The sequence below is a fragment of the Diadema antillarum genome, unplaced genomic scaffold (genome assembly GCF_040938485.1).
Source record: "Diadema antillarum isolate AM-2024a unplaced genomic scaffold, OU_Dant_1.0 scf00000029, whole genome shotgun sequence".
Taxonomy (NCBI): domain Eukaryota; kingdom Metazoa; phylum Echinodermata; class Echinoidea; order Diadematoida; family Diadematidae; genus Diadema; species Diadema antillarum.
The window spans coordinates 9,053,786-9,067,851 of record NW_027270918.1 but is presented as its reverse complement, the minus strand read 5'-3'; the positions used below and the strand labels follow the sequence as shown (position 1 = coordinate 9,067,851).

The window sequence follows — 14,066 nt, the reverse complement described above, 5'->3', positions numbered from 1 at the left end:
ACAATAATTTTGACTCATTTGGTGAAGGGGTTAAAGTGGGTTGATTTATCGTGAATGATTTCATTATGTGTTTTTATGCCACAGGAGGACAAAGTTAAAGATTTTCGAAAATGATTAATCATGTCCGCTTTCATCTTCGTCTTCCCACCACAGTCTTACATCTTCCTGTTTTTCGTCGTCTTCGCGGGAACATGTGCGGCTTTCTGCATGGCGCTGTACAAATACATGTTCGGTATGTTTCCATAGCAACCATTAATGATCTTATTGCAAGTCCGTCGTATTTTATAGATGAGATTTTAATCACCTTCTTCAGATCTTTGCAGTCGTTGTAGATGAATGTATTAATTTTCTTTCAAAAAAGGCTGATCTCACCAGATTCTATACTGACTTCGATTGTTAGAAAAGGAGGTTGTCGCCATTTTGTGTGGTCATTTTCATTTTCTGACACGTAAGCGCGAAATTGGAAGGAGCTGTCAAATGTATTTAGTGGCACTTCTTATTATATGTCAATGACGTATCCCTCTGAATTGTGTTTCATCTTTAGAATGTCAACATCTGCAGTTTACGGCCGATATTTTCTCGGTCTTTAGAAGTATTGTTCAGTAATTTCGCGTGTCTAGACGGGAAAATAACCAGATGTGGACAGGGTCAGAGTCATCTAAGCCAAGTTTCCGTCACTCTTAAAAAAAAACAGAAAAAAATACTGCCACGAGGGACGTACTATAGACCGCATTACAAGGAGCTACGGGGTTTTCAAAGAGTATTTGTGAGTTTTCAGTGCACAGAAAATACAGAGCAATTAAGGAAGTTCTGGCGTTTTCTTTACGTATAAATGTGCACTAGATCAATATCAACATTATAAAAGTACATAATCTGTGATTATCATGATGTTCATTAATCAAACCTGCCTCGAAAAACGTCATTGCTTTCGTACTTTTTGTTCTTTCATTTATTTGTTTTTTGTGTGTAACAACAGTTAAAAGTTTTCAGCTGACATTTGTGTATGTATGTGGGTGAGTGTTTGTGTGTGTGTGTGTTCACGCAACGATAATACGTATAAGACGTTCATAACTCAAATATGAACAACAATGCTGAGTGAGTTTTCATTTCTTCCGCTATGTCAGTGTCCAAGCCTCACAGGATGTTGTGGAGGCAGTTCATCGACCGTCTTTCGGCCAGACCTCTCCCGAAGCACAGGCTGACAGGTAGGTAGTCCATTCCCTCCAGATTTGTACCAGGTCATTACCCCCTGAGTCCTGAGCTCAATAAAACTGATATTTCTCACGATTGAAGTCGAGCGAACTGTTCATTCCCGAAACATAGCCGCAATAGAGCTCCGCATTTTACACCTGGATGGCAATCAGATTTTCTTTATCTATCATACTACGATTACATCTAATGAATTTATTTATATGTGAATATGATTATTATATTCATCTATGTATTCATTCATATGTAATATGCATATAAGCTTTACAACATTCTTTCTGCATTCATGTAATTGTCTTCATACTTCTAAGATGGGTTGACTGTTTTCTTTCCGTATTTTTGCGTTGTCTTTTAATGGTTTATTCACAAAAGTTCCCCCACAACCACCAAGCTTGCCCTATACCTCAGCAACAACTAATGGATGCTTAGAGAAATACCACCAAATAAATTTACTTGGAGGAGGCAGGTGAATAAAATGGCTCGTTACTAGGCTGAAGGAAAAAGGGAAAAAATCACGAATATATTGTCATATGCTACAGTAACGGTCTAGCGTGAAAGACACCAGGGGAAGTCACATATCGTGTGTTCATTTTTTTTTTCTTTTTGCAGAATGTTTTGAATACAAGTTGTTCATATTAACTTAATGAAAGATGGATGTCAGAGATTATTATGTTTGTTTGTATTTCTGTCTTTCTCTCACGTAGCTCTCACAGACGGAGTGTTTGCAGTCGTGGGCATGCTAATCATATTGAATCTCATGTAAGTGAATCAGCGTTTGCCTTCCGTATTCATTTATACCGGGCGATTGAGATCTGTGTCACACGGAACATCTGTGAGGCACAAAGAGAAAAATCTCTGATTCCCATAAACTTTCCTCTGCTGCCCCTGAAAAAGAAGAAGAAATATTGAGTGTTCAGTATGTGTTCAGTTGAAACAGACCTTTCAAGAAAACTTCATTCTGTTTCGGTTTGTATTATATCTCAACAATAACAATATGCGTTCGTGATGAAAAAATATGATATGAAAACAAACTCTTCTTGATTGGACGTAAATGTATACTTTTACACCAACGGTATCCGTATACAGAAGATATGAAACTTTCACGCCATGGGGAACAAAAACGACACACACACGCGTGCGCACACTAACACTCACAAAATTTCTTTGCTCTATCACTCGCAAGTTTGGGGCTTTATGATCGGAACCTGTCTATATATCCATTTTTGGCATTTATTACAGCTATCATGTTACTCATATTTCCCTTTCTGCACTTAATTCTGGTCATATGAAGTCAGGGCTGTAGAGGTGATCGATGATTCATAACGATCTATACAAGAGCTCGTTCAGCAGAAGTCAGACAGAGATGAATGAAAACCAACTGCTGACGCCCTCATCGTGTGGTTGTAGAAAGCGAGAAATCAAGGGTACGAGGTCGAAGTATCTTACCCCTTCTAAATGAACTTTGTAATACAGGCCTAGTTCCAGCGATTATGACTCAACGCTTTAACTGTCCTTGAAAATTCATCCTCTTCTCTCTTTCTGTTTCAAAGTAGATAACGAGTTTTTAATTCGCCTGTGCTGAACAAATTCAGTTGGTCCATAAAATCCTCATGCCCTAATGCTACAGTGATTAATTACGTAAGCAACATCGTCACGGAAATATTAAGGAAGCGTTCTCAATCCATTATGAATCAATCAACGATTGGGGCTACTTTGCAATGCTGGTGAATATTAGATACATACAGAGTTGTCTAGTTGCGGTATATAAAAAGAAAGACGGACCGTTAAATAGGCAGACCCCATAGACAAAGAGATAGAGATTGAGAGTGAAATAGTACAAAGGTGCTCATGTTATACAAAAATCAAATTTAAAGTCTTTCATAATATTCTTTAACAATCTTCGAAAAAACCACTTTAAAGATGAAGCTTGCTATTACATCGAAACTTGAAAAGGGTCGTAAATTGGATATCATGCTCACATAACAGGCGGTGGATTCCACCGCCTGCACATAGTAAGCAGTAGTAGAGAGCGTCGTAGTTTTTGCCGCTCTCAAAACCGAGCATGCACGGGGGAAGGAGGGAGGTTGGAGTTGTCTCATTTGTAATCAATACCGCAGCAATGGTGTATCTCTGAGACAGATCAGGAGAGAACGTGTTCGTGACGGAGATCATACCTGGATACCATGCTCTCTTCTCTTCAGATCTTCGTTCCTAGGGCTCACCGCAGTTCAGTGACACTGATCTGTATCTAATTTTGAGCCAGAATCGACGACCTTCGCTGGTAGATCGCGATGAATTTCCAACTTTCCTGCCGATATCCGACGAGAAACGAGTGTGTTGCGATGTCGTTTTGTTGTTGTTGATCTGTTTTAACAGAGAGAGAGAGAGATAGTGTGTGTGTGTGTGTGTGTGTGTGTGTGTGTGTGTGTGTGTGTGTGTGTGTGCGTGTGTGTGTGAGTAAGAAAGAGTGGAGGAGATGGGTATAGAGATAGGAAAGGACAGGGAAAGGGAAAGCTAACATGCAAGTGTAACGCAGAATTCAGTAACATTTAGAAAGGTTGTGAAGCTAATAATCATGTGATGTTTCATCTGCTCATTCTGTTGATGTACTGTGCACGATCTATAGGGTCAGATCTACTGGGTCAGGTGGAAAATGTTAATGTTATCCAAATATGCTATCTCTTAGTGATCACAGATAGCAATTTTGTGTTAAAGCTTATATAAAGAAGCCAATTCAAAAGCTTTTTATAACTTTTAAGCAATAAACACCCTGCAGAATCTAACAATCCTATAAAGATTATTGGGTGAAAGTCAAGTTGGTGTTTGCACTGGCCTGTTTCAAAAGGAGAATTTAGGTACATGGGAAAAGAAAATTCTCAGCGTTTTGTCTATCCCCTCAATATGCTGCCTTGTATGTACTCCTCTCAAAATATGTTTTATCTGCTATGTTTCCTATCTATCTACTAGTATAATGTATGTTTTCCTCCGTCAATATTCTCTCCTGTAAATATGTCCCCTGATATATTTCTCCTTGCAGGGCGTATCCCTTTATACTCACCATTATGTTTCCCCTATATGTTCCTTGGACATGATGTTTCAATATGTTTTTCCTCTGAATATGTTCTCCCTTCATGTATAGAGGGGAGATGGCACCTCACCACAAACTGGACGCAGCCAAAAGCACGAGATCACTGGACTCTCGCCTGAAGGTCATTCTCTACGAAGAGCGGGAAATACTCTTGGCACATGGCGCCGCTTTTGTCACAACAGGTGCGTCAGACGACATCCGGTGACCTGGTGACGCTTTCTAAAATCCCACGACATTCCAACATGTCATTTCTTCATAGATGTGTACAAGTGCACTGGACTTTTGAATAAACAGTTTGATTTTGAATAATATTGATTTTGACTTGAATGAACATTTTGATTTTGAGTTTGAATGATTTTGATGTGAATGAACATTTTTTAGATACAGTGCTTGGACACTCGGGAGAAGCTGCAAAGTTTTATAATCATATTACCGCGATATTCATGCCCAGAGACATCAAAGACAAGTAATATCATTAAAATGGTGATCTAATACAATGTTATTGCAGGCCAGAGAAGCATTCATTATGATTAGTTTCGGGAAGGTCTTCCGATATGTAAGCAGTTGTGAACTTGAAAGTCATAAGATTTTGTTTAATTTATTTTATCGGATTTATTTGTCGCATTTTCAGTATTTGTTGTGACAAGATGCCAGTAGTGTTCCGACTTTTTTCTTCTCTAATCATCTTACAAGATGTGAGTCAGCAAAACGTTTCTTCTCCCTCATCTCTCATTTGCAGGAATGATGTGGTACATACAGACGATGCTCACCAATGTAAGTTAATCATCTTTAAACTGAATGTTGTCATAGACATAGAATGTTCTTTTCAAAGTAAAGTGGTCATAATGACAGATATGGTGGTGAATGTAAGCTGTGAATTATTCTCATTCAGCTGAACATAAATACTTTGTTTCATTTTGTATAATCCATTTTATAACACTACCTATCTTTTTTTTAGGTTAGCAGAAATCCGAAGGTCCCTCATATATGTAAGATCATTCAAAAGGCAATGCTTTTGCTATAGTATAATGGATTTCTATTTGATAGAATAACAGTAACATAAGATAGCGACAATTGATATTTAAAAGTCCATGGAATATTGTTTGGCGCCCATAGGTTGTCACTTATCTCTTGATTAGAAAAACACGCTCACGTTTTATATCAGATGAACAACAACAAGGTTTATATAGAGCATGTCCCTGTGAAATTATTTTCATGTCATCAAAGTGCTTCCAAATTTTTTGACATCTCTTAATCTCTGTCTTATATCTATCCATCTTACAGAATGTGTCGATGCTGAATAGATACATGCGCATTGCAGTACAATCGGTGAGCAATAAATTCTGGACGAGTCATTTCTATCTTCGTTCATATACTCTTCTTTTGCTCTCTCTCTCTCTCTCTCTCTCTCTCTCTCTCTCTTTCTGTCTATCTCTCTCTCATCTGGGCATAGCTGGGATTTGTAAATGATAACGAAGATGATAATGATGATGAAGACTACGACGGCGATGATGACGAAAATGATTATGATAATACAATAATAACAACAATACGAGAAACAAGGAGAAAGAGAGATGACGATGACGATAATAATGAAGAAGAAGAAGAATTGGAAGATGTAGATAAGGAAAAGAAGAAGCGAAATGTGTGGAATGAATCTCTTTCGTAAGCAATACGATGGTTTTATCGGATACCAAACTCGTTAGATCGAAACTGGTGCAAACGAGCGAATGTCATGCAGTAGTTGTTGTCAAGGCAACAACAATGTAACTGTTAGTTTGAGGACGTAAACATTTCGAGATAACAAATCTTGCTGTCTTTTACTTCCAGACACATATAATGCCAATGCATACCTTGTAAAGTCTTTTTACAATAACGATGTGTACACAAAATTGCTCCATTGAGGTGCATAAGAAAATGATCAATTCCAAAGACATGAAAGAATTTATTCAAGTACCTTATCACCCTAAATTGGGACGAAGCATATGCATCCACTAAATTATCCGCGCAAGGGTAATGCAGACAACCTTTACAGATATTCCGTCTACAAACTTCGAAAATAATTAGCACCTTTTGTTCTTTATTAAATTTGTTGTTAACGAGTGCCCGTTAAAGAAAGAAAAAGCTTGGAAAAGATTATAATTGTCATGGTAATTCCACACGCCCCTCCAATGATGAGTGCGGGAGAATGGTGATATTGGAAATAATCCTCATTATTTTTGGAATTGCGTTCACAAACTCCAAGTCACATGGTCGCTATGCGGATACTGGGCAGATGACAGCAGCACCGAAATTGTGCGGATTACTCTGGTACCGCCCCGATTTTACGACCAAGTAATGAGGATATTATCCGCATAATCGAGTTTATGAAATGGGTATTAATCGTATTTTTCTCTCTTAAAAAATAGCATGTATTCCCAAAAGGCTGATTTGCAAATAGCAGACCATCATTATAATTATCATATCTCATTATTTATCCTGTTTGCACGTTTCGAAGTAGAATCGAACTGGCAGGTGGTTTGATTGTAACTTGCTCTAACCAACAGATGCTGATATCTGTGGGACTGACCCCGTACAGCTTCAGACTTTTGATCAGATATTCTAAAACAGCGAGAGAAGCAGTGAGTGCTGTTTTGTTTTGTTCTGTTGCTGCTGCTGTTGTTGTTGTTGCTGCTGCTGCTGCTGCCGTTGTTTATGTTGTTAGTATTTTTACCAACGAAAATAGCCTTCGTTCGAAATGGGCAGTTGATTTATCAGTTTGAATAAAAAGGGAATTATTGTGACTTCTGAAGTGAAAAGAAAGGATAATAATATAGAAAGTGTTAAGTAGTTGTTTCATTTATATGCTAATTATAAGTCCCAGCAGCTTGTACATATCATAGCCTCATTAAGATGAGAACACAACAAGATTAGTATAAGTCGCTTAAGGCAGAGGGAAAATTTTCTATGAAAATCATATCGGCTCTCTTTATTTGCTTTTTCGAAGATATTGCGCTTGTAGTTGAAAAAAAAAATATCCCACTATCGACGATACCACATGGTGTGCATTGTATAATTTCATAAATATTAATTTGTTGGTGCAAAAGCAGGGACACATGCAATCTATGACGTCTGCAGACTTGAGATAGATATCTGACATTCCAACACTTTCCTTCCCCTTTAAAGAAATCGCTGAGTGCCAACGAAGACACGACCATCATGTTCCACTGCGGTCTACTCATTGTGACGTCAGGCACCCAGTTTATCTATTGGATTATGGCGCATTGGAGCAAGTGAGATCATTATTATTCTTTGACTTTGGCGTCATTTCTGCAACGATAAACTTCCTGATTTCCCGTCTAATAGTTTCCACTTGAAGATTTTAGAAACTCGAGTAAAATCGACGAAAATGTGGTGGCTGAATTTTTCACATTAACTGCATTCGTGTAACTTACGGAAACATAGTCTTCTTATAGAACCTTAATATGCTCCTGAACAAAGACTTATTCTTTCTTGTTTAAAAGAGGAAGATGGAGGAAATGTGTCAGCAGTTAGAACATAGTTGTTGATAGTGTTTTACTCATTCAATTCAGATGCGGTTTTTGCATTTTTTTCCTTCGTCAGCGATTGTCTCTCTTAATTTGCGTTTTACACTGTTTGATTTCAAAGATTCTGTCCCTGACGATGATCAACGTGTTGAAGAATGTCTTTACCATGATTGTAATCAGTGTGCATGACGGCATTGGTTGCTAGATAAAACGAATATCATGTCCCTTATTTATCCGTACCAGGCATAAACTCCTTGTGCATCAGAACATGGGTCATCATATCAAGTCACTGACCATACTTCTGGTTTACCCCATCCTCAAGTGAGTATCTGCCATCGTTGTCGAACAAAAAGATTCGTAATTTTCAACTTTAAGTTTCAATAAGTGAGCCATTTTCAATCCGGAGGAAGCTGATGAACGCATAATGTCTTTGGTAGAGATGTATATACCTATGTATACCATATATCGTGTAGCCAATCTTATACGCCCATCACACTGTAAAAAAATGCGAGCGAGCGAAGCGAGCGAGCTTGAAAATTTTGATATTCTACAGTTCCAAAACTGGAGTTTTAATTGTAGCTATATATTTCGCTTTGGAAATAAATGGGGGCGCATCGGGCGCAACTGCTGGCAATTATTGGCAGCAACATTAGGAGAATGGCAAAACGATTCAATGCGAGCGAGCGAAGCGAGCAAGCTTGCAAATTTTGACATTCTACAGTCCCAAAACTGGGGTTTGTAGCTATATCTTTCACTTTGGAAATTAATGGGGCGGCGCATCGGGCGCAACTGCTGGCAATTACTGGCAGCAACATTAGGAGAATGGCATAACGATTCAATGCGAGCGAGCAAAGCGAGCGAGCTTGAGAATTTTGACATTTTACAGTTCAAAAACTCCCGTTTGTAGTTACATCTTTCGCTTTGGAAATTAAGGGGGGCATCGGGCGCAACTGCTGGCAATTACTAGCAGCAACGTTAGGAGAGTGGCATAACGATTCAATGCGAGCGAGCGAAGCGAGCGAGCTTGAAAATTTTGACATGTTACAGTCCAAAAACTCCCGTTTAGTAGCTATATCTTTCGCTTTGGAAATTAAGGGGGGGGGCATCGGGCGCAACTGCTGGCAATTACTGGCAGCAACGTTAGGAGAGTGGCATAACGATTCAATGCGAGCGAGCGAAGCGAGCGAGCTTGAAAATTTTGACATGTTACAGTCCCAAAACTCCCGTTTGTAACTATACCTTTCGCTTTGGAAATTAAGGGGGGGGGGCATCGGGCGCAACTGCTGGCAATTACTGGCAGCAACATTAGGAGAGTGGCATAACGATTCAATGCGAGCGAGCGAAGCGAGCGAGCTTGAAAATTTTGACATTTTACAGTCCCAAAACTCCCGTTTGTAGCTATATTTATCTGTCGCTTTGGAAATTAAGGGGTGGGGGCATCGGGTGCAACTACTGGTAATTACTGTCAGCAACATTAGGAGAATGGCATAACGATTCAATGCCAATGGATTATGATGTATGTTGTGCATGGTGAACAAAACAGGAGAGAAATATCTCTTATAGGCCTATTAGTGAGAAATTGCACAGCATAATTGCAACTTGATTATCATCATGTATCGGATCTTATCCTCCTGCTGAAGGAAAATTATTAGTGCTGATGGATCGGCCTTGATTTGCTCCTGTAGTACGTATCAATATACACATTATGAAGACAACAATTTTAGACAAAATAGTGTAAAAGAGTGACTTGACTAATATCTGGTTACTTACATTTTCTAATCAACTCCATGCCTCAACAGTCTCACGCTCTTCTTGCTCGTTCTGAAACCTGGGGCAGTGACGTCAATGACAGTATGGCGAGTAAGTACACCCTCTGTCAAGATACCAGTCATGCGCATGCGTGCAAATGACACTATTCCCGCATTTATTTTCTGTGACGTAACGCTGGTTATATGGTTTTATATATGTGTAGATAACGAGTTAGTGATAATGTGGTGGGTGCAGTAATTCTTACTTTATAGGCACCTGTATTGCCTTAGCAGATAACTGCGAACTCTACTAAGACTACTACATGAGGGATTTAATGCAAATTAACGTGGCACTATAGAATTACACAAAAAAAAAGAGAAAAAACTTTCATTTTCTTATCGGTGCATGGAGAAGGATGGACGTTTACTCATGAATAAAGCCATATGATGATATTTCCCCCTTTTTTGAGCAGTATGAAGTTAGATGACCTTGTCCGAGAAAATAAAGTTCTCAAGGTTGTATAAAATTTGGTTTGCTTGTTTTCGTTTTGCCATAGGCTTTCACTGCTAAGAAAGAATTATATAGCAATGGTCTCATAATAATATTGTCACTTATAATGTGTCTGATAACACTTTATGTTTTTCCTCGCTTTCCTTTGTTAGGTACAGACCGGTTCCATACTCCTGTTTTTTACGATCAAAATGGTGTTCGAGATCTACACATACGTAAGTGCCTCGTTTATACTCGTCACCATCGAGTTTTCTACATCCTTTACAAAATGTTAGTCAACTCGTTTTGCTCATTTCACGTTTTAATCAGTAGCAAAATGTGTTCAACAAATAGCACCCGGCATTTTCAGCAATGTCCGCAAGAGTTATGAGGATACTTTACATTTCGCATTGTACATGTTGTATGAAAAGTACTACTCTCAGTTTTCCAACAGGCTAATAGCCTCGTCCAAGGTGTACAATACAGTTTTTTTTAATCATACTGATCACCCGTCAACTGCTCTTTGGTTCTCGTTGTTCAAACCAAGACCAAGTCAATTCACTGGAATTTCTATAGTATTGATTCCCTTTCCATCATAAAGAAGCTTACATTTTTATCATTCTGAGAAAAGGTCTGAACTACCTACTGCTACAATATAACAGCTTATGAGAGGAATTTCATTTTCAGGGTTGAAGAAGGGACACACACACTCTAAAAGGAAAGACTCACGGTTCTTTGCTCTTTGGTTTTCGATGAGATTTATTTAGTTTCTTATGAGGCATCTGTGTGTTGAAAACTTGGTACTTGTCATTTAAACCTTGCTGACAGAAGTGAATATCAATATAATGTTCTGTATAAGTATTTGTTTTGTTTTTATCAGCCTCCTAGAGTGATAATTTCATGCCTGTGACAATTTATACTTTGCAAATTATCTAAATGCAATGAAAACAAAAGGTTTAGATATCCTGTAAAATTGGAGATATGAACCTCGACCCAAACTGACAGATGCTCTTTTTTCCCCTCTTCCATTTTAGATTTCTCGGCGATCTCCGCCCCTCAAGTGTGAGCCACAGTCAATGCGGGATGAAGCACTCGCAAAAAGTAAGGCCAATTATGATACTATATGCATGCACAATATTGATGATAATCTGGTCTGATTTATCCACGGTAGCCTCTGTCATGCGTGTCCTGCATTGTTATAACCCTGGCACTTTGGGGTATGATTTTTTTTTTTTTAACGCCCAGGTCGGGAGGGAGAAGGTAGGAAAAAACAACAACAATATTCTGGTCTGATTTTGAAGGCACTTTGTAGCATTCGAATTCCTGCTCTGCCTATTGAGGAGGACAGAGCCGTTGTCATGACAACACTGCTCCCATGGAAACACAAAATGCAGATTTGTAGTTTACTCGTTTTGTTTTTAACTCTTTACAATTTTCGGTCAGTTTCACACACCTACCCTTTCTCTTATTTCACTGCTGCAACGTTCAGAAGCTTTTGACAGATTTTAAAGTGAAGACGTGTTCTATTTCAGTTTAGATGTTCATAATAATACTTTATTGTTCACGTGTTTGTGTGTGCGTGGATACGTTCTCAATTATATCAAGCAAGGTCTAGAGGAAATGAGTGAAGCAGGTGTTATTCCCGTGAGGAGCTCTTTTGTTTAATCAGAGCCCCTTCTTGATGGTCTTATCTGTCATATCTGCATTTGGGATATAATTTATTGTGTCACCGTTTTATATCTAGCTGCAGCTAACCACCAAAAGACGTGCACCTGCGACCGAGTGGCCATGAGCAAGGTGAAGGAGAGCATCCGTGACGTCACGCGGACGGCGGGGATCGCCGTCGTGTTCGAAGACAACAGGAACGCTAGTCCTCTCGGAGGACGGATGTGACAAATCAGCCACACAGTCATGTAACACGTTCCTCGATGCAATGACAACGCAAATATTATTAACAGAGAGATTTCGGATGTCAGCCTAAAAGACTGGAGAGGGCAAATCAATATTGCCAATAACCTTTTGACATCGCTGGCATGGGTGATTAGGAAATTACACGAAGCTAACTTCCCTGGCTAACTTTGTTCTGGTCGCTGAAGGATTTATGAGTGATTTACGAATGATGACTCAAAGAACATTTACTATCGGCGAAGGATTATTGCCTCGTTGACGAAAGGGATGAACTGACGCAAGGAATAGAAACCTTGGTGACAATCCTCAGTCTTATGTCACGGAGATGGAACGATCTTTCGGGAACATCATGCATTTTGACTCATTCTTCGTGTAGCCAGGCTGTGTTCGCCGGTGTCATTGGTCTGCCTCGAACTACGATTCCATAGCATGCGAGATACTGTATTTTGTGACTCTTTCTCAACTATGCATGAAAGCGATAACGCCCCCTACGGTCCGACTTTGTTAAATCTATGAATGTTTAATGGAGGGGGCGCATGAACATTGAGAGTGGTTCGCTGATTTTGTTTTTCACCTGATGCTACCCATGTATCGTTTTACATTACGTGAAGAGATATTTCCCGCCCTTGGTCATCATGTTGACTCATGTTTTGTTATCGCACAGATACGGTTGCTTTGCCAGGGGACAGGGTTACAATTTTATTTTTTTTTTTAAGGGGGGGGGGGGGAATGGAGGGATATCTTATAGGTCTTATCGCACAAAATCATATTTCAATGACCGATTTGAGATTTTCAGTGAAGTGAATTAAGCGTTATACTTCAGGCAACAAACATGGAGAACGCTGCAGTAAAGATTACCTGCTGACGATTGCGTTGTTTTTGTCCATGTACGGATACTGCTTGTGGACATGCCTCATGGCGGCACGTGTATGTTATCTCACGGAAATGTCGTGACAACTATCTTGACTTGGCCGTGCTATAAAGCGGTTTATTATATTAGTTGCACAGAAGGGGGAGAGACAGACCAGAAGATGAAGGACATTAGAAGAGAAAAGTGTCTCCTCGGAAGAATAGTTATGATCATTTTGATCATATGGGTGTGTAGAAACAGTCTGAGCAGGAATGTCGAAATACAATGAATACTTGATGTGCCAAGAAATATGAGTGAATAAAAAATGCGTATTTCTGATAATCACACTTTCACACACAAACACACACACACACGTATGCACAATCTCAAACACATACGCACGCACAATCTCATACGCATGCGGATACACACACAGACACAAACGAATTCAAAGTGACACAATTAATGCCCAAAAGTAGAGAATTTGCAGATCAGGTCCATCGTCCAGTAGGAGATGGGACTTTTACGCGTAAGATTAACGCATGGTGGTGAAAAACTTAGAGGGAAAATATATTCACTTATCATCAGTTGCATTGTCTTTCTTGCCGTAACCATGACAACGCATTGCATTCATAAGTCAGTTTTTCATGGTCACACGTGCTTCCAGTATAACAATAACTACAACAGAAAACTCAAACTTTTTGTAGCATATAAGAGTTTACACGGCAGTATGAATGATTGTGAGTTTATTTGCATCTATAACACTCAAGCTGAAATTTATCATAACACAATGAATTATCCTCTCCTCGTATAAGCATGTTTTAGAAGATTTTTAACACGGGCTTAGTAATGGATTTAAGAAATAAATGGAAAAAATGTTTTCCCACGGTGTCCAACTTTTACCATGATTCATATTTCATATATCGATATTTATTGTATAACAAGCATGCGCAACCAAAGAAAAAGACTTTGTTGATGTCATCTGTATGATGGTAGTTGGAATTTATCCTAATATTTTTCATTTTTCGTGGGTATTGCCATGATATGAATTTCAGAGTCTAGACTATAGCAAGACTCTTACTTGAGACACGGCTGTATATAATAATGTACATAATACTTGCTGCGTATGTACATAATCCTTACCAAACAAACTTGATGTAAATATCTTAGTCCTATATGAGGTTTAATTGATGCATTTAAGGTTCGGAAATAAATACTTAGAGCATACCTGATATACATGTATATT

At 38.9% G+C, this 14,066-nt stretch overlaps 1 protein-coding gene across 1 annotated transcript in view; it reads left to right on the top strand.

Moving 5' to 3' along the window:
- LOC139737601 (endosomal/lysosomal proton channel TMEM175-like) overlaps window positions 1–11,955 on the top strand; it is a 28,901-nt gene extending 16,946 nt beyond the window's left edge. Inside the window, exons 9-21 of the mRNA XM_071648283.1 lie at window positions 154–232; window positions 1,125–1,205; window positions 1,914–1,968; window positions 4,349–4,479; window positions 5,037–5,071; window positions 5,582–5,626; window positions 6,844–6,918; window positions 7,463–7,569; window positions 8,068–8,145; window positions 9,624–9,684; window positions 10,236–10,298; window positions 11,097–11,163; window positions 11,813–11,955. Coding sequence (XP_071504384.1) covers window positions 154–232; window positions 1,125–1,205; window positions 1,914–1,968; window positions 4,349–4,479; window positions 5,037–5,071; window positions 5,582–5,626; window positions 6,844–6,918; window positions 7,463–7,569; window positions 8,068–8,145; window positions 9,624–9,684; window positions 10,236–10,298; window positions 11,097–11,163; window positions 11,813–11,955 — 1,020 coding nt within the window. The remainder of the gene's footprint in view (window positions 1–153; window positions 233–1,124; window positions 1,206–1,913; window positions 1,969–4,348; window positions 4,480–5,036; window positions 5,072–5,581; window positions 5,627–6,843; window positions 6,919–7,462; window positions 7,570–8,067; window positions 8,146–9,623; window positions 9,685–10,235; window positions 10,299–11,096; window positions 11,164–11,812) is intronic.
- The last annotated feature ends 2,111 nt before the right edge of the window (window positions 11,956–14,066 follow it).